This window comes from Rhinolophus hipposideros, assembly GCF_964194185.1.
Source record: "Rhinolophus hipposideros genome assembly, chromosome: 11".
Taxonomy (NCBI): Eukaryota; Metazoa; Chordata; class Mammalia; order Chiroptera; family Rhinolophidae; genus Rhinolophus; species Rhinolophus hipposideros.
Genome location: NC_138057.1, coordinates 53,527,002 through 53,552,206, shown reverse-complemented (window position 1 = coordinate 53,552,206; position 25,205 = coordinate 53,527,002). Strand labels below are relative to the sequence as shown.

The window sequence follows — 25,205 nt, the reverse complement described above, 5'->3', positions numbered from 1 at the left end:
TTTGAGCAGGGCCTTGGAAGATAATTCGGGAGGAAGTAACAGCAAGGTAGGATGGTTAGGTTTGGGATTACAGAGAGGTTTTTGCAGGGTCCCCTATCCCTGTGGTCCCAACTCGAGTTTTCACCTGTCCCCTCCACATAAGCTCCCCCGTGAGGTCCAGGTGACCGTAATCTTGTAAGCAGAGACATGCCTTGTAAACTCTGAAGTCCTGGTCAGCTCTCTGGCTCCCCATAGCGTACCATTTTGCCCTCGAGAAAAAGGGCTCAGAGAGACCAGGGCTTATCTGGGGCCATGCCTGCACCCTGCAGCCCCAGTCGTTCCTTTCCTCAGTTCCCTCCCACGCTCCAACTTGCCAAAGAGCAGCCTGTGTGCCCACCATTTCCACCTGACACTAAAGGTATCTACCCCACCCAGGCTGAACATAGCCTCCTGGGGAGAAACGCATTTACACGGTGCCAGGTGGGCTGTTTGCAGGCCCTGGTACCTGGTGTTAGAAATTGATTTGAACAGGCTTCTGCAGAGTGTATCCTCCGAGGCAGGTAGGATTATGCCAGTGATAATGATTTAAAAACTCGGGGCAGTATATGAGTTCTGACACAAGTGATGATAAAACCATCCAGGCAGCAAATGCGTGAGCTGGGTACACCCAAATTTCTGATTCACAGTCTCCAAACATTAGCATAATCCCATTTTGAATTCAGACTTTCAGCCTGGAAAAATATGTTTTCCTGTCCTGAATTTTTCAATCTTAACAACAACAACAAAAATACCTATAAAGAAACTAGGATTGAATGTTTGAGTTTTGTGGGAGTTTTAAAAAGCAATTAGAGGGTGGCCGGTTAGCTCAGTAGGTTAAAGCGCGATGCTTATAACACCAGGATTGCTAGTTCGATCCCCATATTGGCCAGTGTGAGCTGCGCCCTCCACAACTAGATTGAAACAACTACTTGACTTGGAGTGCATGGGTTTTGGAAAAACATACTTAAAATAAGTAAAAGTTTTTTTTTTAAAAAAAAAAAACCTCACATAATCCAAGTTTAATTTAAAAAAAATCAATCAGTTCCGATAGTAACTTTTGGGAACTCAATTACTTGCAGCCATGCTGAAAAAAAAACACTATAATTAATGTGGTCAAACCCTAGCCAAATAATAAAACGAAAGCTTTGTTGTGTATCAAGACGGAAATCAATTTCATTAGGGAGCAAAGAGCCGGAGATTTAATTTTGAGAAAATTCCCCACTCTGTGGACAGAGGTTGTCAAGAAGCTGCCAGAATGAATGCCCAACATGTGAGGATTCGCCCTCCAGAACCCAGATTACCAAAGGCTGACAAGTGACCTTTCAAAATTGCATCAAACCTTCCAAGGGTGGCCAAAGCCAGTGGGCTTTTGCTTCTTAATGTTGTTGGCCCAGTGCCCCTTTTGGTTTTGGTCAAGAGGTGAGTGTTGTCTGCACCCGATGACGCTGGGTATGTCAATAAGATCCTGTCTTGTGGGATTCAGGAGGAGGTGGAAGCGAAAGGTAGGCTCAGGTCAGCAGACACCAGAAAGGCGTTAAGCCAAGATTCGGGGTGTCCACACTGACAGTGCTGTCGTGTCCAGACGGTGGTGCTGGTGGCCAAACGGGACAGCCTCACCAGGACACTGGCCAGTGGCAGGCCCTCAGTGTCATGAGAGAATGAGCAGCGTGGGTGAGAGAGAATGAGCAGATGGGAAAGGACAGGAAATGCTGCTCTGTGAGGGCAGCTGGCGAGAGAAGAGCAGCTGCAGTCTGCCCTCCCTTCCGTTTTCCAGTTTCTGAGGGCCCTTCCCAGGGCAGAAGGAGCAGCTTTGTTGGGCCTGCAGGAACCGGAGCTTAGAGCTGGGCTACCACCTGTAAGCTGCACTAAGTCACAGCTCAGCTCAGAACATGGAAGGACCTTCCCGTGGGCAGAGCCATGGGAGGTTGGAAGGACTTGTCTTGGCAGAGAGTAAGCTCCCCAAAGCTTGGAGTAAGCAATAAGAGCTGGACGCCAGAAGTTGTGAATATTACAAAGGAGTTTCCATCATCAGATAGAACTAGAATTGTGGTTCTCAGATTAGACTGTGCATCAGAATCTCTTGGTTCCAAAGAGGTCAGGGCTTACCAAGTCCCCATGGTGGCATCTGGGGCACATTTGAAAAAACTCTCTTTTTGAGAAACCTGCATTCTTCTTCCAGCCCTGGGATTCTGGGGCGTCTGTGATGAAGTCGAATCCTTTTGTTTAATACCTGAATAGTCACACCTTCCTCATGTGTTGGGAGCATCTCTTATGTGCCAGGCTTCAAAGGGTTAGAGGTTGATGGGACCTTGGTGGTTATCTGCTCCTGTCCCTTCATTGTGTAGATTAGGACCCTGAGGCCCCAGAGGGGAGGACTGGGCCGGGCCGGGTCCCCAATGTCTAGTTCAGAGCTCTTTTCACTTGCTTTCAGTGGACTTGAGGGAATGTCATAAACTGCTCCCCATTTCACAGATGAAGAAATTGAGGCCCAGATCTCCAAGCACTGTTGGGAGTTTTTCTACTGGGAACCTGTGAATGAAATAAAACTGTCATTCATATGATTTGCAAAAGGCTTTCAGCTAGGGTGTCTGGGTGGCTTCCAGTCAACTGTGTGCCCTTGAAATTCCAGGGAGGAGAACACTATCCTCAGGTTAGATGCAGGGTCACCAAGCAGACAGATCTGCTGTAACTTACAGTTTTAAAGGCCCCTCTGGATTTCCCTTCTTCACTTTTTTTTTTAAGTAAAACTGTGTAAGTTGGGTCAGGTGCTGTGAGGGTGAGTCCCCTTCCTTGCTGTGCTAATGAATGCCACCCCCCCCCCCAGGACAGGAGTTGGTGGGGAGGAGTGAGGACACACACTGTGCTTTAAGGATAAGGATGGGAATTGGGGTGTGGAGGGATTGCTGCTTCCTCCCCCCTCCCTGCCTTCCGCCTGTTATACCCATCACTGCTGCCTGGGAGCATACAAAGGCTCCTGGTAGTGCCAAGATTCCCCTTCAACTGATGGCACGTGGGTGAGGGTGGGGGCATTCTGGCCCCTGATCACTGGGTAATAGGAGCAAACCTTCACCCGTCTCTGGGCCTGTGTCATCTATAAAACGAGGGCAGGGAACCAAATGGTCTTAAAATCCTCTGTTTGATGTCTCGTCTCCCTCAGAAATGTGGAATACAAAGCAATACACACAGGAGGCATTTAATACATGCCATAGCCGTCTATGACCAGTATTTTTTAAGCAGAGAAACCTCTTTCCTCATCATTTCTGTTCTGTTTTCACGTGGACCCCACGTGTAACAATGTGCTTTTGAGAGTATTGTGCAATACTGTTTGATGTTAGTAAAAACTGATCACAGGGACGTAAACTCCCTGCCCATTGTCACCCAGAGACAGAGCTGGGGCTGGAACCCAGGACTCCCACCCCAGCCAGGCGGCTGCCCAGCTGGAGGAGGTGGTCTTGCAGCCAGGAGGCTGCCTGGCCATCCACGGCTTCTGGGCTGCCAACATGGCCGTGAACGACAGACCAGACAGACGGGGAGACACGCTCAGTGCTCAGCCTGGGCAGCAAAGCCAGTAAGACAAGCCAGATGGGCAGCAACTTGTATGTAGGCTCCTGCAGAGCGGGTGGAAACGAAGCCATGTCAGAATCCTGAGCCTCGGCACCTGCCAGACTTGCTCATGCACTGTCTAGCTCCGATCTCAGGACAGCCCTTACAGATGGGCATTGAAAGCTCCATTCTACAGAGGAGGAAACTGAGGCACAGAGAGAAGTACGGCTCACAAGTGGCAGGGCAGGTGTCATGTGGGGTCTCAGCTCCCACTCCCCACACAAGAACGCAGGACATAGTGAGGCCAAAAAGGAACACCCACGGAGCCATAGGTAGGGGAGTCATGCCACTATATTCTCGCTGGTGGCTGGGGTGGAGACACAAAAGCAAACATCCGCCAGTACCCCAACAAGGGGTCTTCCTGCACCCCAGTCTCGCTGGAGGCCGGTCGAGACACAGGAAGTAGGATCCACACGATCCGCAATCCGCTTGCTAAACCCCACTTGCTAGCCGCAATCCGCCATCCGCTTCTCAGCCAACCCACCAACCCCTTAGCGTAGCCACGGCAGTTATATTAGTGGCTAATGGCTAACTGGTTACAGCTGACGGCCACCCAGCCACAGCGGATGGTCATCTAATAACCAAGCCAGCCCCTTGCCACGAGAGGCTGAAAGCCTGGAAACTGCTCTGTGGGACTCTGTCCCCACAGCAGGTCACCCAGGTCTGAGTGGCCCCAGGTCCGCAGGCCGTGGTGGTTCCCTTGCCCTTGTGTCTGTCGGAGCTGTCTTGCTTTCCTCACCTTTTGTCTCACTCCCAGACTCACTGGGGTCGACTCCAGGTTTCCAGCTCCCCTCTGTCTATAAAAGCCATCGTGCCCCTCAAAGCCCTCTCCTTGGCAGCTGGTGCACCCCACGGCTGCCTTTGCATGTTCTCCCCATCTGTTGGTTGGGGGTTGGGTGGGGGCTTGGTCCTTGGAAACAGCCCAGAGCACTTTGCAGCCAAGCTGTTTGGCAAATTCTGTGTTGTGTCTTAAGCCCTTAAATAAGGAGCCGGACGACCCAGCCTTTATCAAGTGTTGACGCTTCGTTCACATGAATGGTTTCTCTTACCTCTCACAACTACTGCGAGGGGGGACTCTTGTCATTCCCGGTTCATAAATGATGACGTTGAGGCACTGGCGACCAGTGAGGGGTGTGGCTTGAACCTCAGCACTCCTGCTATTGGGGCTGGATTATTCTGTGCTCTGAGGACTGTCCTGTGCATTGTAGGCTTGTGAGCAGTGTCCCTGGCTTCCATCTAGATGCCAGCAGCCCAATATAATGTCCCCAGGAGAGGGGTAAACTTGTCCCAGCTGAGAACCACTGCTCCCCGGAGAGTGTGGGCCGGGAGGGGCTCATCCAAAAGAAGGAAGGCCACCTGAATGCATTCTGTCCATCCCGTTGGCACAGGCCTTAGGGAGCCTGCTGTTGTCATCGTGCCAGCCCCAAGCTGGGAGCCACTGTGCCCATTGCCGTCCGACCTTTCTCCCTGTGTTAAGTATTAGCCATCCTGGCCTGCCTTGGTCCTCCTGCGTGTCTCCTACCCTCTTAGGATGTTCCTCATTGGCTTGAGAGAACTTCATTTCTGGAGGGACACCCTCCACCTTTCCCAGGTCGAGATGGTGAGGCCCAAGGAAAGGGACTTGCCCAGCCAGTGGCATCAGTGGGACCAGAGTTTGAACCCAGGTATCTGACTTAGTCCAGCCACCACCACCCACTACCTGCCCCAAACACAAAAGGGCCTCCGTGTTCATAGAAACATCTGCAATTAGAAGTAAAAGGGTGGAGGTACCCACTCTAGACCTTCCCCCTCCTAAAGCTCTGACATTTCCCACAGCACTCCCTGCTCCACCCTACCCTTGCAGCTTTTAATGTACAGTTGGCTGAGCCCAAGAACTGATGGGAGCAGCAAACAGAGGAACGGCAGAAGTCATCTAGCCTGGCCCCTAAGCATCATCACCCTCCTGCTTACACACCACCGGTAATGGGAGGCTCCTGCCTGACACTTGGTTAGTCTTCTCCTGAGAAAATTACCCCAAATGGATTCATTTTGACCTAACCTGCTGCGCTGTGTGGCACAAAACAAGCCTTATGCCTCTCCATGTTTGCTGAGAGAGGCATCTGCCAGCTCTCCTTCTGCCTGGAGACAGCTTTTTGTCGTGATTTACTGAAGGCCCTCACCCTGAGCTGCCAACTTAGAGCTTGAGACGTGCCCGGGTGTCTTGGGAAGGCTAATCACTTCCGATGCATTTATTGAAAGTCTAATTATTTGGTTGTAAATCAAATCAGTTGGCTCTGCAGCGTTTACATTTAGACATTTGTTTGCAGTAACCTGGCTTATGTGTCTTTGGCTTGTCACTATAACAAGGCTGTTTCGCAAGACTGGGTAGCAGGCAGATATTTGCCTTGTGACTTCGTAAACCCCTTCCCCCAGCTCCCTTGACTCCTAGAACCTCTCAGCTGGAAGGGGCCTCCGTACCCCCGCTCCACATATCGCAGAGTTGGGGAACTCCATCCCACAGCTGGAATGACTCCATGCTGGTCCCCTGGCCCTCATGTCCTCTCATTGTGACCTGGGCAAGTTGCTTCTCCCTCTGGCCTTTGGTCTTTTCATCTGTGCAGTGGGCATCTTGCAGATAACACCAGCCCTCCCTGCTTCTTTGTGAAGCCATCGGTTGGTCTAGCCACGGACCAAGGGTGGCAGTGGCTATCACCATTGTACACCTTTGCATCTCCAGCTTCCGGAACCTTTGCTGGAGATTCACGGCATGAGCAGACACTAGCCTGCACGCAGTAGGCCCTTGGGAGATGCCCACCAGCTACCTGTCCCCTGAAGGCCCCTATCACTGAGATCTGGGCACTTCTCTCCCGCAGCAGGCCCGGGGCTCTCCTCAGAGCAGGCTTCTCTGCAGGCACACAGGGTTTCTGCAGTGGCTGCACCTTGCTCACAGCTGTGGCGAGGAGAGTTTCTCTACAGATATACACCCAGCAAACTATTCCATCTCCCTGGAGGTCAAAGAGAAGGTGGGAGAACAGCAGATATTCTGAATCCCAGAACTACCTGCTTACAGAGGCAGTATTAGCAATCATGGGCGGGGTGATGACAGGAATTACTTGTTTTGCAGGCCCCTCGGTGGCCTCAGTAGGAGGTATCTTGTCCTGGTCACCCTGCAGGCGAAATCCCTCTGGAAGCTCCCGCGCCCAGGGTCACAGCGTAGAGCCAGGCCTAGAACCGCACCCACCCACCCTGCTCATTCAGCACAAATGTCCGAGTCCATCTTCACCCTGACTGGAGTGACCGCCTGTGGGCATAGAAGGGCCCGTTGGGCTGGTGTCGTGCCCTCCCGTGCAGAGCACAGGGTGGTGTTCCAAGGGCTCTGAGGGAGCACTGTGGAAGGCAGAGGACCTGTGACACCTCCCTTCTCTGAGAAGCGTCCTGCAACCAATGCAGAGTCTTCTTTCTCTGTGCTTACTGACCCGGGCCCAGGAATCTTTGTTGATGTAAGATTCCAACGTGTGATTAAAATGACCCGACAAAAGGAGGTTCACTTAGACCAAAAGACGCCTCTGCTTAGAGAGCTGCTGGGCCCCGCAGGAAGACTGGCTTTGGGAGGGAATCGGTCTCACATTCACCTTTGGTTTATTCCGGCCTGGGCAGGGGGCACTGGCCCTAGGGATCATTTCTTTTAGAATCCCAGAGAAAGAGAAGGGTGTGACCCATTCTCCTCTGTCGCCTCCCTCAGGCACGACCTCTCTGATTTGAGAGGCACCTGCCTGTGTGTCCCTGGCAGGCGGGACCCTCTGGGCACTCCCCAGGGCTCTGCCCCTCACTGAGCTTGCTCTGTAGGTCCTTTCGCACTTGTCCTGGGACCAGTGCTGACCACAGAGGAGGCTGCTTGTATCCTGACTGAGCCATAGTGGGGGGCAGGATGGAGTGGCCACCAGCCTGCCCTCAGGAACTTTACATCCAGAGAGGCCGGTGTGTGGGGCCTCATTTCCCTGGCTCAGGGCAGACGCTAGCAAGCTGCTGGATAGGTAGATGGACAGACAGATGGACAGTGCCCAGCTGTGTGCCAGGCATGTGCTAAGTGGGTAAGGCTCGGCCTGCTGAGAAAGGTCACAATGAAGTCACGGTTCCTGCCCTCAGGAGCTCACAGAGCTGCAGGGAAGCTACTTCTCGGGGCAGAGTCCAGAGGCCCCCGGACACCTGCATTCACGTAGTTGGGCGGCTGAGTGGGGAAGGTAAGGCTGCAGTGGTAGCTTCAGGGCCCTGAGTGCTGAACACAGGCTGCAGAGGCAGACAGCCACAGCGAACTCAGGCCCCACTGTGTCCCATGGGACAAGACCAGGAACACAACCTTTCTCAGCCTCAGTTTCCCCATCTGTAAACAGTGATAGTTATACCAACTTAGCGACATTGCTGTGGGCTTAAATGAGAGCCTGTGTAGCAGCCGCTCAGCTCAGTGCCTGGTGCACAGTGGGGGCTTGAGCAGTACGTGTGGCCTTTACCCCGCCGTGGCAGTGGGGACCCGGGTGCCATTTTGAGCGGAGGGACAGCATTCTGGGGCATCTTGGTCAAGAGAGCAGCTCCCCAGCCACCTTTCAATAGAGGTGAACCAGAGATCACCCTGGATGGGTATTCCTGTGACTGGGTCCTCCATGCTTGTCATCGAGGGCAATTGCTTTTCTTTCTCCCACATAAATATTATATGCAAGTATTTTTAAGTCATTTCATCATGAAAAGAAGCAATTTAACATAACTATTACCCAGGATTCTTCATGAAATATGCATCAAGCAATTAGGTCTAAAAGCGAAGAGGTGAGGCCTTGTACCCTGCTCGGGCCGGCAGCTGCGGGCTGAGTGACGTTTTATTAAAGCTTGTGATTATGAGACGAGGTGGGGCCTGTTATTAGGCCCAGCGCACCAGGCACGTTTGATAATCCTGGTGATGAGGAGGTGCTTTTTGTGATGATAATGAGCGATCTGAGCACCCTGACAGCCCCAGCACCCCCAGCCTCCAGGAGCCTTACAAGACTCATTAGATAGGTCACCCACCGGAGACACCCCTAATTGTGACTTGGCTTTCACAAGATGTCCTATCAAAGGAGACGGGGCTGACGCCGGAGCTTGGCAGGTGGCGGCAGCCTGTCTGCCCTCCCTGGGGACCAGTGCCTTTGTAGACGTGGTGCTGGGAGGTGGTGTGGCCCCGAACCCAGCCCACCTGGCCCTGGCTGTAGCTGCAGCCCACCTTGCTGTGTGCCTTGAGCCAGAGGGTTGCTCTCTCTGAACTCAGTTTCCTCCCCAGTACTCCAAGAGGGTAAGAGAAGATGGTCCCCAGGCTGCTTCTAGCTCCAGAAGCACTCTGTCCACAGCAGCCATAGCATTTCTGTGAATGCTGGTGATCAGATGCACCCTCTCTTCTCCCTAGAAATGTTATTGTTTTTTCTCTTATGCCTGGTGTCTTCTGAATAGAGTTGAGAGTCATTAAAGACATCCCTGGCAGCTGTTTTTTAATCTTCGACTGTTGTTAGGTAGCATCTCACTCGTGGGCACTTTGTGACCTACCCGTATATATTATTACAACACGTTTCTTTGGTGTGTGTTGACAAGGCTTTACCTGACCTTTGCATGAGTCGGGGTTTGACAGATTGTTCAAAAAGAAAGCCTGCTCGCCTCTCAGGGCCTGCCAGCCCCATGTGATGGGTCACCACTCTGCCTCCTTGGCTGAAGGCTGCACTCCACCAGTCAGGACACACTGTTGCCAGTCCCTGGGATGTCCTCTGACTGCCAGTCTGCTGTCTCTGATCCGCCAGCAGCCCTGCTGTGTAGGTTCCTCGGGGATGAGGCTCAGGGTCGAGGAATCATTTCCTCAGGGTCTGATACCTCTGGCCCACCGCCCTGCCTGGCCTCACGTGGTGTGCTGAGGGCTAGGCAGGGCCCCCTCCTGGAGCGGGGTGGTGCTGAGGTCAGGAGCATGGGCTCTGCGAAACGCCCCCCAGGAGGGGCAGCAGCAGCAGTACCACTGCTGACGGCCGCATGGCGCTGGGTCAGCCACCTCCCTCTGAGCCTCCGTGCTCAGCACACAGCCTGGCTCATGGGAAGTGCCCAAGAAACATCGGCTCTGAAGGCCATCTAGGCAGATGCCCAGTGAGAGCAGGACTGGGGGCCATGGGCAGCAATGAAGGGAGCATGAAGCTGCCTCCAGGCCCCTTTCTTGCAGAAGTCCTCACAGAGTAGGCAGCAGATTGTGCCTATACACAGGAATCCAGGACCTTCCGCCCAGAAATTCCCAGAGGCCATCTCGTTAGCTTCCATGGATCCAGTAGGGGCAGGAACAGAGCCCACACTCACTGTCCAAGGTCCAGAGAACTCCAGGGTGCTGTGAACCCATTGAACCCATTGTGAGGGCCAGCTCACGGGCCTTTCTCCCTCTGAGGGGCATTGGTCAGGCCATGGACTGGGGGGCACAGGGCCTGAGTTCTCTGCCTTGGTCTCTGACCTTCATAACTGGCCTGGCTCACGGTTATAAACTAGCATGTACTGAAATAGAAGTGTCAGAGGAGCAAACAGTAGGCCTGCAGAGTCAGGGGGCACTTCAGGAGGTGCTGACGACTGCCCTGCCCCTCCCGCCCATGTCTGTTGAGGTGGGGGCATCAGGATGGAGTTTCTCATAGCTGGTGACTCCTTGGATCCCGCGGCCTGGGAACAGAGGAGCTTCAGCTTCCATTTCTGGCTCTGTCAGCGTTGCCATCCTCGTGTACTACCCTTGCTGGATGTTTTAGGAACAACCAATGTGAAAATGTCCTGTTAGCCCATATGAGTTACTGTCTTTAACTTCTTTAAAAATTAAATCAGCTCCTCCTGCAACTTCATACCTTTGATGCCAGCAGAGCTTTGGCATTCAGACACCGCTCACAGCTGGCTGCTGTGATCCTGTCTTACACACCCTACACTTTGTACCCCCAGCCTAGATCTGTGAGACTCATAAAGCCTGGTGGCCTGGCACCCTAAAACATGACTCCCCTGTACTCAGGAAAAGGGTGTGGCATTCCTGAGGCCACACCTTTCCCTGCCCGAGCCTGCACTTACCTGCAGCTCCAGCCCCTGCTCTTCCAGGTACCACCCCGTCTCCAGGCAAAGCTGAGCCCGGGGCCTCGGAGAGCGCAAAGGTTTTTATTTAACGAGATCCAGTTTTCTCAGCTGCACAGTTTCAGCACTTCATTCAAACAGGTGCAGTACAGCCCTTCCCTGGCCAGCCAAGATTGAAGATCTCTCCCCGGTGTGGTGGGTAGCTGAGTCTCCAGCACACTTTTCACTTAATGCGCACACACCGTTTCCCTGCTAACAGCTTATGCAAGGGCGCCGCCTGCTCCTCAGATGTGTTGAGGCAATTTCCCCAATGAAATGACCCTTCACTAAGGAGCAGAACTTGCCACAGGCTCTGTAATTAGAACATTGTCAGCCTTAAAAAAATCTTGATTTAAATTTCTGTTCTTTACAGGAATTATTCTCTCTTGAAACATAATTGCTCTCCAAACGATTTCCTTTAAGCCGAGGGTGACATCTCTAAATACATTATTATGAGCAGATGTATTGCTCAGTGCCTGCACTTCATTAAGCATTTGCTCTGCCCGTTTGAAAGTGGTCCCGGAGTCCAAATTGATGCATTAATAGAGCAGGCACTGGTAAGCAAGGGGAGCCTAGTCCTGACTGGGAGAGAGGCGTAAGCCCTCCGTGGCAGCCGCTAAAGCTAGGAAAGCAGAAGCTTAGAAAGGCTGCAAACCTGTGTCTGCACAGAGCTCTCAGCCTTGCCAGGGTTGGGCCTTGGTCTCCAGGAAGCCAGGTCTCTATTGTAAGTTGTCAGTGCCCCAAGAAGGTGGCAGGAGGTCGGAGCCCCAGCTTTCTCACTAAATGACACTCTCGGTAAATTGGACTGTACTTCGGAAACCTCAGCATCCACAGGTGTGGGAGCAAAATCATACAGGGCCAGGCTTGGAGCTGAGTGAGCAGGGAAAGGGCAGCCTGGGTAAAGGCAGGTTGACAGAGGGGTGAGTGAGGGGTCTCATGTGGCCAGAGCCCTGGGTGGGCGATGGGAGAGGTCCACTAGGGCCAGGTGGAAACCGCATGGCCTGTGCTGTCCGTGAGCTGCACCCTACTGGGTCGTGGGGCACACGGCTCCGCTCTGATTTCCAAGGAACCCCCCTTTTCAGCAGACACTGGGCATGGTAGACAGACAGCTCTGCTCTATGGAGCTCTGAGAGGAATTGGGAAGATGGATAAGTAATTAGAATATAAGAAGGCAAGTGCTGATGGAGGCATGATCCTTCATCACGTGCAGTGTGGTCAGAGGAAGGAAGGAGCTGTGCCTGTGAGAGCCTGGAAGACTTCCTGGCAGAGGAAACACTCAGGCTGGGCCTCAGAGAAGGAGACAGGGCTGCTGAGCAGAGGGAGGAAGAGAGGAGAGTGCCTGGTCAGGGGCAATGCTGAGAAAGACCGCACAGTCTCCCCGTATTCCATTGGCTAAAATTAATCATATTGCTACAGGGGCTACAAGGGAGGCTGGGAAAGGTAGTCCCCCGCTGGGCAGCCCCTTTCCAGTGACAGTTCCATACTATTGAAGGGTATCAGTGTTTGGAAAATGGCTCACCTGTCATCCCTGCCACACTGTTTCTTCATCTGTGAGCTGCGAGTGATGACTGCTGCCCTTCCTACCTGTCAGGGCATTGGGGAGTTGTACTTGGCAACTTTCAGGCAAGGCTTAAATACGACACTGCATGAGTAATGGGAAGAGAGGCCAAGCTCTTGAGGTCGGAAAACTCTCCTCCACAACGCTTGCTGCTGGTTCCTGGTCCGATGCTGGGACTCGGTGCAGCTGCATTTCAGCTGGTCCTGCGCCTTGGCGTGGAGAGGTGACACTAGCTGCTGCTTCTGTCCCCGGCAGCAAGGAATCCTTGCACCTTAGCAGGAATTTGGCCTGGCGTAATGAGTATGGGTCCATGACATGGCCTTGTTCGGAGCAAAATAGAGAAACTGCCTCCCTGCTCCTCAGGCTCCCGCACCTGTCCCCTCATCCCCAGCAGCATGGCTGTCTCGGCGATCTCTGTCATTCTGCAAATCCTGATAACCTCTGTGTTTTGTTCACAGGAGCAACCAGGGCTTTATGCACATGAAACTGGCCAAAACCAAAGAGAAATACATTCTGGGTCAGAACAGCCCCCCGTTCGACAGTGTCCCAGAAGTCATCCACTACTACACCACCAGAAAGCTGCCCATCAAAGGCGCCGAGCACTTATCGCTCCTGTACCCTGTGGCTGTGCGGACCCTGTGAGTGACCAGCCTGCCCGGCTCTGGGCTGGGGCCCAGACTTGCAGGAGCCGGAAACCCGCCCCCGAGCCCGGCCGTTGTGGCCAGCTGTCCACTTCGTCTCGTGTGTATGGTACTAGCACACCACTGCATGTCTCTAGAATGCTGTTGCCACCACGGGGGCTGGAGAAGGCCTGGATAAAGACAGAGGGACGGCCATCGTGCCAAGCCAGTCCCCATCCCCACCCCCTCCTTGAGTTTCTGTGAATTAAAATATTTGCAAATCCAAAGAGATGCCTTCCAGGATGAACAAAGGAGAGCAGCTCCAGTGGGCGGGCCAGGAACTCTGGGTTGCAGCTCTTTGTTCTCCAGCTGTCACGAATTCACACCTGTGTATGGGGCACAGTTTTCCCACCAGGGTTCCACTGGTGCTGGGAGCCAAATCCTGGTGCTCTGAGAGCCCAGGGGCCCCCGGAGAATCCTGCCTCCCCTCTGGTGTGGTGTGTGCGTCTGAGTGTGTGAGTGTGAGCGCATACATGAGACAACATTGTCACACACAGATGTGAGTCAGCCCACTAATCCACTTTTAGTCACTCAGTGTAATCATTACATCTTCAAGGAATCATTATGAAGTCAAAAAGAAGATTCAATTATTTATGAATAGGTATGTAAATAAAAGTCATTTAATATATATTTTTATCCCCCCCTTTTCTTTATGTACCACAGAGGGTATCTGAGGTGGGCAGTGCTTACCTGATGTATGTCTCCTCTGGGCATGTGTGATCTGACAAGCCCTGGGGAGGGGGTAAAGCAGAACCCCCAGCTCAGGGCTGAGGCAGCCGGTGGGGTTTCCTTTGTCCCAAGAGTCAAACGTCCAGAAGGTTCAGCAAGACCTTGCTACAGGTTCCAGCAATGAGAGCCTCAAATGTTGACCCAGCAACCAAACTCTTCTGCCTGTAGCAGCCCAGTAGTGGCACGCCTGTGTTAACCCCTTGGGCGCACAGCACCCAGTAGTCTACAAAGGGCTCTCCTAATTATCTGTTCAGTGCTACCCTGTGAGGCATTTAACATGCGGGGCAAGGGTGGCTCAGAGAGGAAAAGTAACTTACCCAGGGTCACACAGCTCATGAGCAAAGGAGGCTCTGAGTCCACAGTGGCAGGCTTCATGGCCAGTGCTCTGGCTGTCACCCCGCTCCTGGGGGAAGGCAAATCCTGACCCCTCAGGACACATGGAGCCATACTGGTTATCCATACTGCTTCCACTCAGACACACTCAGACACACACACACACACACACACACACACACACTCTCTCTCTACCTCTGTCTTGCCCCTTCCGTGGCAGGAGCAAGGAGTCTTCCCACACATTCAGGACAGACCCTCACAAGGCTGTGAGGTTGTGTTATTCAGTTCTCCTTCCTTTCCTACCCACCCACTACCACACTGGTTAAATGTGGATGGAAGAAATAGAAGAATCCCACCCAGCAGCATAAAAGGTATGGCTTCCGTCTACTGAAGGAGATAACAAGGGATCCAGCTACAATACGAGTTTCAAGTTTCGCGCCTTCACCAAGAACGCGTCATCCTGCCTGCCTGGTCTGAATGGAGTGGAAGTCTGGTGTCTGCTGTCCCCAGTACAAGGGGCTGAGTTTGAAAATTACCAGCAGGTCTAGACATTCAGCACGCCAGGGCTCCAGAGATGCGTGATGCGGAGACAGGCCCAGCAAAGCACAAGGACTTGCCTGTCAAGCTAAGAAGGCAGAGCAGGACTAGAAGCCCTGTTCCTTTAAGTGGCTGCCGTGGATTTCAATGGGTTGTGGCCAAAGCTGTGACCTTGGCAACCAGTCTTTCTGCCCAGTCCACCTCTTGGGTCATTGTCCCAGGTCCTTGTCCATCAGTCCAGGTGGCCCCCAGCCCCTCCCACCCGTGGCTCACAGACCAATCCACCTCGCAATTACTGGGTTGGCTGGGGCCTGTGTTGAGTCTCCAGACTCAGTCTTGACCTTCCCCTGTTTTGCATTCTCTGAAACATCCTTTGAGGCAGGAGAGTACCTGGAGTGATTCACACGTTCCTTTTTGGGTTTTTTTGTGAATGAGAAAATGAGTGAGGAGTTGGCACTTTCACCAAACAAGTGCCAAAGGAGGCCGCATCCCAAGGATCCAGGTAAAGGTTGAGAACGCTGGAGGCAGCCCCTGGAGCCAGGACTGGGTGAAGCTTCCTATTAGCTCCTGTTCCACCAGCCGATTTCTGTGGGGCCCTTCTAAGGCTGCAGCGTACAGGAGCCCATGACCCCTCTCAGGAGACAATCTTCCAGAGCAGATTTCTCCTCAGAAAGGCTCTGTACCTGTGGTCTGGGGAAAAGTGAGGCTGCTTCGCCCTCTGGCCTTGCCTCTGCTCTTTCAAGGGATTCCTGGGCGCTTTCTCCTTCCTCAAGTGTCCCTGGGAGACCCAACCTCCAGCTTCCCTCAGGGACTGAGGCCTACAGAGGAGCCAGCTTACAGGATGGGAGCTGCTAAAAGGAATTTTTTTCCTTAATTTTTATGAACCTCTCCCTCTTCTTCCTCTAATTGTGGCTGTTTCCTCTGTCGGTGTGTATTCATGTTTTCTTGGACATCTAACAATTGAAACAGCTTTTCCCTTTCAAAAACACTCATATTTAGGTTACTGGCGTTGGTTTGGTTTTTGTTTTGGCTTTTTTTTTTCATCTGCTACCAATTAATGGGGGTGGGGGGAGTCGAGCTGGATTTCTTTGAGGGAAAAAAAGCTCCCTGCCACACATATCTCGCCCTCAGCCTTTGTTTGAAAACACAACCACCTCTAGCCACTAACGGGCCTCATTGCTCAGAGCCACAGGACTTTCCCCCCACCCCTTTCTTTCCCTTCTTTGCTGGCTTCATTATTGACCATAATGACCGACCACTTCAACGGTTCTGTCCTTGAGCACTGAGGAGTCCGGAGCCTTTTTGGCAGCTCCCCCACAAACAAGATGGCATCCACAGAAAGAAAGGAGGCTTTGTGGAGAGAGACGGCCCACCTGCCTTTCAGTGCGAGAGTCCCACTCAGAATAATCACAAATGGTAACATCCTCTCCTGGAGAGAGGCTCACAGAGCAGCCTTTCACAGGAAAGTGGTGAAAAGGCTCTTCTTCGGGAAGGCTGAGCCAATCGGAGCTGAGCTGTACAACACCTCCCAGGGCATCTCTGGGCCGGTGCTCCTCGGTGGCCAGAGTGGGAGTGAATGGTGTTTCATGAACAGGTGGAGTGGTTGGCAGACTCGGCTTCCATTGCAGTCACAGGACCCAGGGATTCTCATTGTAAGATTTTGAACACCAAGCTTCAGCTGGTGCTCCAACTCTCAGAAGTGGTTGATGTCACTTGACCAAGGAAGGGCGTAGCAGGGACAGACGGCCAAGCTCACCATTTGCTCTCACACCCTAGGGACAGTGCATGCAGAAAAGAGGCAGACGGAGTAGGCTGGCATTTGGAATTGGCCCACGAGGGTCCTGGCTGTACCCAGTAAACTGCCTCATCTGTCTCTTCACCCGTCCAGAATTGGTTACCAGCAAAGACTAAATGGGGCGAGTTGTCCAGAGGGAGCCAGCATGTAGGAGCATCTTCCAGGACCCCCAGAGACCCACTTAGGTATCCTCTGGCACAGATGGCAGCCCTCGCCTCCCCATGCCCTCCCCTTGGGGCTGTTGTGTCACTGCCAGGAGCCTTGTGCCCGCCACCTCCTGCTAAAAAAGTGTCCTGGAAAGCTCTGATTCTGTGTCATAAACTGAATAATGGTGTATATTGGAAGCTTTGAATATACAAGTGTCTTGTTTAAATGCACCGCATTGAGCATGCATGTTTTAATTCTTTAAAATGCAACCGTGTGCCCAGGAATCTAGTTTGATTGCCTTCTGCTTGCAGAGGCTGAGGTTTTGCCATCATCCCCCAAAGGTGTATTGTTACGGGGAAAAAAGGAACCTTCCTGCTTCCTAATTAGGAGATAGAGCCCTCATGAGCTCGTTAAATGAAAAACGAATTAATCTGTTCAGCAAACACTTGTTGAGTGCCCACTGGTCCTCGGGCCTGCTGGAAACAGAGGAGAATAGGACCCAGCCCCTACTCTTAGGAAGTTTCCAGTGTGGGGGAAAAATAAACAGGCAACTATTGGCCATACAAAGGGGGGACCCAGGGTGCTGTGGGGACCCAGAATGAGGGGGAATTGAATCTGCTTGCAGCTGTCAGGAAACGTTGGGCCTTGAGCCCGAGCGATTCTTGGTCTCCCTGAAGACTGGCCTGTTTTCTGGAGAGTGAATCTTTGAGGAGAGGTGGGCAGGGTGTGACTAGCACACAGTCTCCCATTTTTTGCCCTCACACCATTGTCATGGTGACGTCTTCAGCAACCTGAGGCTGGGAGGACTAAGGCAAGGAAGCCTAGAGGGTCTGCAGCCCAAACCTCTCCATCACACGGTTTAACACCTGAGGGTGCACTGGGTCCCCAGGAAGCCTGCTCTGGAGTGGCCCCCCCAACCCCCACCTCACCCGGGAAGAACTGCCTCTCCTGTCCCTCCGTCCCAAGGACATGGCCCTGTGTCACCCGCAGGCCCCTTTCTCGCCCACGGCCCCTAGGATTCAGGCTTTGGTCTCCTCCCTCCTCTCCCATATTCCAATGACCCAGAATCCTCACCTCGAACTCCCAAACCCCTCGGAGCAAGCCCCTCACTACACACACACACACACACACACACACACACACTGACACAGGGCCTGCGGTGGGATGCCTGTGTTCAAAGGAGGGCAAAGCCTTGGCATGTTCCTGGGCCCAACCAGCACCAGTGGCCAAGGGCAATGCCCGTGCGGTGACCAGGAATTTCCTGAAGAGGAAGGAGAAAAATGTTCCTGGCGCCCACCTCTGAACTCCTGTTTTATGTTCTGGGGAGTTCTTTACTTCTGTTTCAGTTGAATTCAACAAACATGGAGCATGAAACGGGGCCTGGCATGAGCTGGTGACGTGGAGCTGGATACTGAGCACAGGAAACACCTTCCTTAACCAGAGTTGACAGGCAGGTAGGTGGCCAGATGCCTGCCCCACGGCATCTGTGCAGAGACCCAGCAGTGCCGCAAACTGAGGCTCAGAGGACAGGGTCTGGTTCAAGGCCACGTGGCATGTCTGTCTGCACACACCTATGTGTTTGAGGGTGGCCGGCTCAGAGGGTCAGCTTGGCCAGGACAGCTCTAGGAAGGCTGGGGTAGGGGTGGGGTTCTTCTCAGATACAGTTTTGAAGCCAATTCTTTCTCTCCGGTGAGTGGGAGCATCCCAGGGCCCCACCAGAGGTGACTGGTGTCCCCTCTGGTTTGGAGGGACAATTTTGATGGGGCCAGGGACGGATGGGCAGCAGGACGTTACCAGTGTGGTTCTGGCGCCCTCATGTGGTCTGCTTCAGCATTACATCCAGTCCCAGGGGGAGAGAAAGGCCGCTCCAAGACAGTTGAGGCCAGGACAGGGAAGAGACAGGCTATGCAGGGCGGTGGATGATGGGTGCTGAGCTGAGGTATGGACAGCAGAGAAAGGGACAGATGTGACATCTGAGCCAGGCATCCCATGCAGGGAGGAGACGCATCCCAGAGAGGGGAACCAGTATAAGCAAGACCTGGGAGGCTCCCTCTGAATCCCAGTCCGGTGTTCTCCCAACTGCTTTGCACTCTCAGCCCCCTAATCGGTGCATACTGAGAAGGAAGGTCAGGCCGAATTAGAACCACTCAGTACAGAACCATTTTATGCCATGTTTGTTTTAAATTACTGATTTTTCTGATAATAAAATTAATATTTACCTACTGAACTAAATGTGTATTTCAGGAAAATGTAAAGAAAATTAAAATTACCCTAAACTCAAAGAAAAGCAGTTAACATTCTGAAATACCTCCTCAGTCTTGTTTTCTATGCATACATATAATTTTTCAGCTTTATTGAGATATAACTAACTTATACACCGTCGTGCAAGTTTAAGGCATACGATGTGATGATTTGATAAACGTATATATTGTGAAATGATTACAATAAGGTTAGTGAACACATCCATCATCTCACATAATTACATTTTTTTTAAAGATCTACTCTCAATTTTCAAGTATGTACTACAGTATTGTGAAGGGAACCAAAATGTTGCTACCCTGAAGCTGCTTTCTGGGATATTGATTTTAAACTGTTTATTAAGAACCAAGACTCAGAAAGAACCTTTGATCCTCCCCACCTTTCCTGCCCAACAGATTCAAACAGAAAAACCTGCTTTAGGAAGGGAGGCTTGACTTAATCACCTTAAGAACTAATGCCCCAGCATGAGTCAGGAAGACTCCAGGCCTGTTAGCTAGACACCTGCTGTGGCCCACTGTTTCTGAGTAGCCCAGCAAGAATTTGCCTGCCAGGTGTGTTCCGTTCTTCCTCAACGACCTGTAAATCTCCCATTCTCATGTCTGAAATCTACTGCCCTTCCCCCCTTTCCCCTTTGTCCAAAAATGTCTTAGGTACCTAATGTTGCCTGTCTTTGGAATTTTCATCCGTACGTGAATTCCCGATGCGCATGTGTTGAAACTTTGATTTTCTCCTGTTAATCAAATGTAAATTTGATTGCTAGCCCAGCTAGAGAACTTAGAAGGTAGGAGGAAAAGTATTACTTTTTCTTTAGCCCCCACAATTTTTTAACTATCGTCACCATGCTGAATATTAGATTCCCAGCATTTATTCATCTTATAACTGGAAGTTTGCACACTTTGACCAACATCTCCCCACTTCCTCCACCCCCAGGCCCTGGGAACCTTCACTCTACTCTCTGCTTCTATGAATTTGGCTTTTCTAGATGCCACATACCGTGTTTCCCCCAAAATAAGGCTTAGCCCGACAATCAGCTCTAATGCGTCTTTTGCAGCAAAAATTAATATAAGACCGGGTCTTATATTATGTTAGATAAGAGCCGGTCTTATACTAAAATAAGACCGGGTCTTATATTAATTTTTGCTCCAAAAGACGCATTAAAGCTGATTGTCCAGCTAGGTCTTATTTTCAGGGAAATGGTATACGTGATATCTTTTTTTTTTTTTTGTCTTTCAGGCAGCATTTGTCTTTCTCTGCCTGACATTTCACTTAGCATAATGCCCTCAAGGTCCATCCCTGTTGTCACAAATGGCACAATTTCCCTTTTATGGCTGAATAATATTCCACTGTGTGTGTGTATTTTTTCTTTATCCATTCTTCTGTGGAAGGACACTTAGTTTGTTTACATTACTTTAAACAAAACTGGGCTCATTCTGCGTTTCTACAGTTTAATACCCTCCATTTTCCACTTAACATAGTGCCGTCTACTTTTCTTTTGTTATTAAATATCCTATTATATGACCTTTTTTTCTTAGCAGCATACTTTAAGTCAGTTAACTTATGTAAGTTTTTGTATAACCAGCTCTTCAGGAAATATCTTTGTTCAGAAATCATCCGTTTCTGGTTTTTTCTGAAGGAGGAGTTCACAGCAGTGGCGTTACTGCCCCATCTTTGCGACGCTAGGCTTCCAGGGAGGCCAGTTGACCTTCCTCCGCCATGTCTGGGAGTGCCCCCAGAGACAAGCCATTTGGTTACATTTCAGGACCTTCAGCAACTTACACTGCCTAACACGGGAGGCATGAGCTAAGCCGTTTCCTTTCACCAAAGACAGCCTGACTTCAGACATGGGGGCTGTGAGCGCAGGACAAGAAGCTGCGGGGCTCTGCTTGTGGGGTAACCAAGTGTCCGAGTTCGTCTAGGACGGAGGGACTTTCCAGGGTACAGGACTCTCGGTGCTAAAACTGGGATGGCCCCGGGCAGACCGAAACAGCCGGTCACCCTACCTACCAGCTCCTGGCATGACCCTGAAGGGAACAAAATTTTGCCACCCTGAACCTGCTTTATGGGATATTGACTTGAAGCTGTTTATTAAGGGGAAAAAAGCCTCGGAAACTCTTGCCCGCACCCCCTCCCTCCCTTTTCTGCCCAAGAGATTCAGAGAAACCTGCTTCTGAATGGAAATCTTAGAATGCTGCATTAGCCTAATTTGAATTAAGTCTGGTGAATAAGAGTGCCTCAGGCAGACCCTCTGAGTCCCATGGTTTCTGAGTTGCCCAGCAAGAATTTGCCTGCCTTGTAAGTACCACTCTTCCTCAAGTACCTGTAAATAGCCCATTCTCACTTCTGAAATCTAATATCCTATGCCCATCTTTTTTCCTTTGTCCAAAATGTCTATAGCCAAGACTGTCTTTGGAATTTTCACGCCTATGTGAATTCCCCATGCACATGTATTAAAAGCTGGATTTTCTCCTATTAATCTGTCTTTGTTAATTTGATTAGCCCAGCTAGAAGAACTTGGACAGTAGGAGGAAAAGTATTAATTTTTTTTTAGCCCCTACACTCCTGAGCAAGCCCCTTCCCCTCTGCCCCTGTGAGGGGGAGATCCTGGGCTGGGGGCTGGGGGTGGGGGACCCAGCTTGGGGCAGAAGGAACCCTGCTCTCTTGGAGCGCAGGAGGCACGTGAGGAGAGGAACAGCTGTCACCCCTGGGGGAGCACTGGAGACCAGGCTCACAACCTACCCTTGTCCTTTCTAGAGCTGTGTGACCTGGGCAAGGTGCAAAATGCTTCTGTTCCCTCCACTATAAAATGGCAAGAGACGTGACCTCAGGGGGTTATTGCAAAGATTACCAGCAGTGTGGGATGAATGCACTTAGCATCCTTACCTTCTGTCAACGTTCAGATAATGTCAGCTAGGATGAGAACAAAGCGGGTTTCATGAGAAAGATAGGGGCCATTATGGCCACAGAATTTCAAAGGAAAGAGGGCCTGGGGTTCCAGGAAGTCTTCCTGTAGGAGGTGAAAGTGGAGACTACTCTATAAATAAAAAATGCTCTAGCCCTTTTGAACATCTATAAAGTAAGGATCAGAGCTTAAGATCCTTTTCCTCTCTGGATCACAGTCCAGAGCCATTCCTCCATTCCCCTACTCTGCATCTGATTAACTTTCCATCTATGTTATTTAAATTAATGCTGACATACCATAGTTATTTAAATAATAAGCATCTATAGTGCTTATACTTAATTACATTTATTTCAATATTAAACCTATTTATTCTACTTATTGTTTAAGTATCTATGCAGTGTCTTTGTTTAAATATTGAACATGTATTGTGTTAATTATTTATTGCCTATCTCTACCCACTAGGCTGTCATTAGAGTGTAGATTCCACACAAACAGAGACCTCGTCGAGCTTCTGGGACATAGTAAGTGCTCAGTAAGGACTTATTGTTAATTGATGTAAGAATGATAAAAGTTTCCATGTATGGCGGGCCTGTGTGAACTTCACCTTGTGAATGCATTGGTCTCCCCTGACAAGAGCCCAGTTGTGCAGATGAGAAACCAAGGCTCAGAAAGGGAAGTGCTAGGAAAAGCAGACGTTAGATTCAGTGGTGAGGGCCCAAAACTCATAGTCTCTACCTCACACCCCGGAGGAGGGTCGCAGCCCACAGTGAGCAGGATCTAGAGAGAACTACATGGTCTTTTCTTCCCGAGGAACGAGAGAGAGAGGTGACATTCAGCGCTCCATAGTCCCCTCCACACCAACTGGGAGAAAGAGCCTCCAGTCATGCAGGATCTGCCATCCTAGAGAGCCTCCTGGTGGCACCAGGAAGGACGCTTATTTTGAAGATGGAGATGTTGAGTATCAAAGACGGGGAGGGCTTTGCCCCAGGTACAAACCCAAGTACGCTGACCTTACAACAGGCTGTGTCTAGTTTAGTATTTCCCACCTTGCCTCATCATAACGTTCATGTGTGCCTTTTGTGAAATAGGAATTCCTAAGCTTTTTCCTCTTTGATATTTTAATTCAGTGGGTCTTGGGTGGGTGCCAGGAACCTATCTTTGTAACAAGCTCCTAAGGGGTGTTTTACGATCAAAGAAACCTGGGTAAAGGGCTACGTGCCTGTTGCCCTGCAGCTCACCAGCCACCTGACCCTTTTCCCAAGTTCAAGGCACCAACTAACTACTCAACTATGCTCCTGTTCTCAAAAACAGTGGAGGTGGTAGGGTCCCAGTCTCGCCTCTCGCTCGGTACTAAACTCAAGCGGGTCATGGGACTTCTCTGAGTACACAAATTATGTGACAATCAGAGGGAATCATCATGTAACTGCTTGGAAAACCCAGAGTATTGTGCAAATGTTTGATGTTGTTTTATTGATTCAGCCCTTGCTAGATAAAAATGTTTGCATTTCACAAGTATGTGTCACTTAGATACCAAGTAAGGTGTCCCATGATCCCAGCTGGGGTCAGCAACTGTTCTGAATCCTGAATGCTACCAGAGGCATAGGTTCTGTCTGTAGGTGTGCCTGGGACAAAGGCAAAGTTGGGGGACGGGAACGAAGTCAGGGAGAATGACATGCCTGGTGTCTCCTTCCATACATACTCCTTACTGTCCCAGGCTTTTACGGGCGCCCACCTTGTTTAAATCCTAGTCATGCTCTGTGGGTCACTTCTTCCAGGAAGCCTTCTCTGGTTGCAGCAAGTGCATTTTTGCTCTCCTATGGACACTCACAGCACTTGGTATGTGCCTGTCTCAAGCGCTGATGGTTTCTCCTTAGAACTGGACCCGTTTCCCCTCTGGACTGCAGGCTTACTCGCTCACACTGCAGACCCCTGTGCTTCAAACTTCAGGTTACTATTATGGGTCAGGATATTGATTTAGAGCTGTTGTTCTCCAAAATTGCCTAAGAAGAATTGCCTGGGGCTTGTGTCAAATATAGACAGGTCAACTGGCCTCTCCCCCTGGAAATTCTGATTTCATAGTAGATCTGATTTGAGACTGGAGATCTATTATTTTAACCAACCTTCCAGGACCTAGGCTGTAGCTTTTCAAAGTGTAAAGTGCATACAAATCACCAGGCGATCTTGTTAAATAAATACAGATCCTAGTCCACTAGGTCTGGAGTCTTAGGTCACAGGCCAGAAAGAAGCATTTCCGACAAGCTCCCAGGTGATATTGATGCTGCAGGTAGGTCTAGGATCAGAGATTGCTTAGACAAGCTCAGGTAATTCTCATCTTTAGACACACTGGGGAAGCAAGAATTTAGGGCTGTTCGCAACTTCAGCCTACCTGGGGAGCTTTTAAAACATACTAAGGTCCAGGTCCCACTGCAGACTAATTGAATCAGAATCTCTCAGGTTTGTTTTTATTTTATTTTATTTTGGTTTGTTTTTTAAAAGTTCCCAGATAATTCTGATGCAAAACAGGGTTGAGACTCACTGATTTAGTGGGTCCTCACCAGCATGAAAATAAATTAATGACTAAGTGGAATAGAATAGACGATCTCACAGGCTTGTAGGCTAAAACGTGTGATTTGGTTATATGTGTTATATATATGAAGATCGTGTGAGTTGCTAGATCAATGTGGGTTTGAAACTGAGCGAAGGAGAAAGGGAGCACGTCCTGGAGTTCAAAGACCAGCTACAGGGACCGAGGAATTCAAGGACACCTTGGTGTGGGGGCAGGGCTGCCGGCACAGTGGGGTAGCTCTGCAGAGTCAGGCAGTGAGGTCGGGTCAGGGAAAGCAGCAAGAAGCCTGTGTGTGTGCTGAGCAATGAAGGGTGAACAGCACTTTGTAGAGAAGCAGGCAGGCCCTTCCAGGCAAAGAGGACACAATGTACGCAGTTCGTGGGAGTGTAAAAGAATGCAGCAAGTTCAGGGAAGGGAACCAGCAGTGCTGGCCTCATGGCTGCAGCCTGGCGACGTAAGATAGGCTCAGAGGATTGCAGAGGCCTGGGAAATGTGAGCCAAGGAGAAAGGAAGGTCACTGAACCCTTGCTAGAGAATGACTGCCCGTGACCTTATCTGGGCAGAGCCACTTACAGTAGTGAGACTACACTGCAGGTTGCATAAGGCAGTTTTTGTGGACATAAGTGTCCATGGAGTCTGAGGACACTAGACAACTTTCTAGAAAGCATTTGACGGAGGAGAGGAGTGTGGATGCTTAAACAAAGAACCACCAGCAACATTGCCACAGCCCTTTTCTGAAGAACCTAGACCCTCTCCAACAGTGTTTTATTTGGGCAAGCGCTTACCCTTTTTGCCAAGCACTGAGTTGGAGGCCAGAAACAAGTCAGACGGCTCTGCCCTAGCAGGTTGGCAGCGGGAAATGAAGACACCTGCATGCCCAAGAAGAGCCAATTCAGGGCCTTAGTGTTTCTGACAAGGAGCTAACGCTGCCCTGAGGGGCAGAGGCCTGCACGTGGCCTGCAGCACGATTTCCT

At 50.9% G+C, this 25,205-nt stretch overlaps 1 protein-coding gene across 2 annotated transcripts in view; it reads left to right on the top strand.

Moving 5' to 3' along the window:
* SHB (SH2 domain containing adaptor protein B) overlaps positions 1 to 13,193 on the top strand; it is a 131,152-nt gene extending 117,959 nt beyond the window's left edge. For both annotated transcript variants that reach the window (XM_081065766.1, XM_081065765.1), the window contains one exon: positions 12,745 to 13,193. In XM_081065766.1, the coding sequence (XP_080921892.1) occupies positions 12,745 to 12,928 (184 nt within the window). In that variant the 3' untranslated portion in view covers positions 12,929 to 13,193. The remainder of the gene's footprint in view (positions 1 to 12,744) is intronic.
* Positions 13,194 to 25,205: the final 12,012 nt, after the last annotated feature.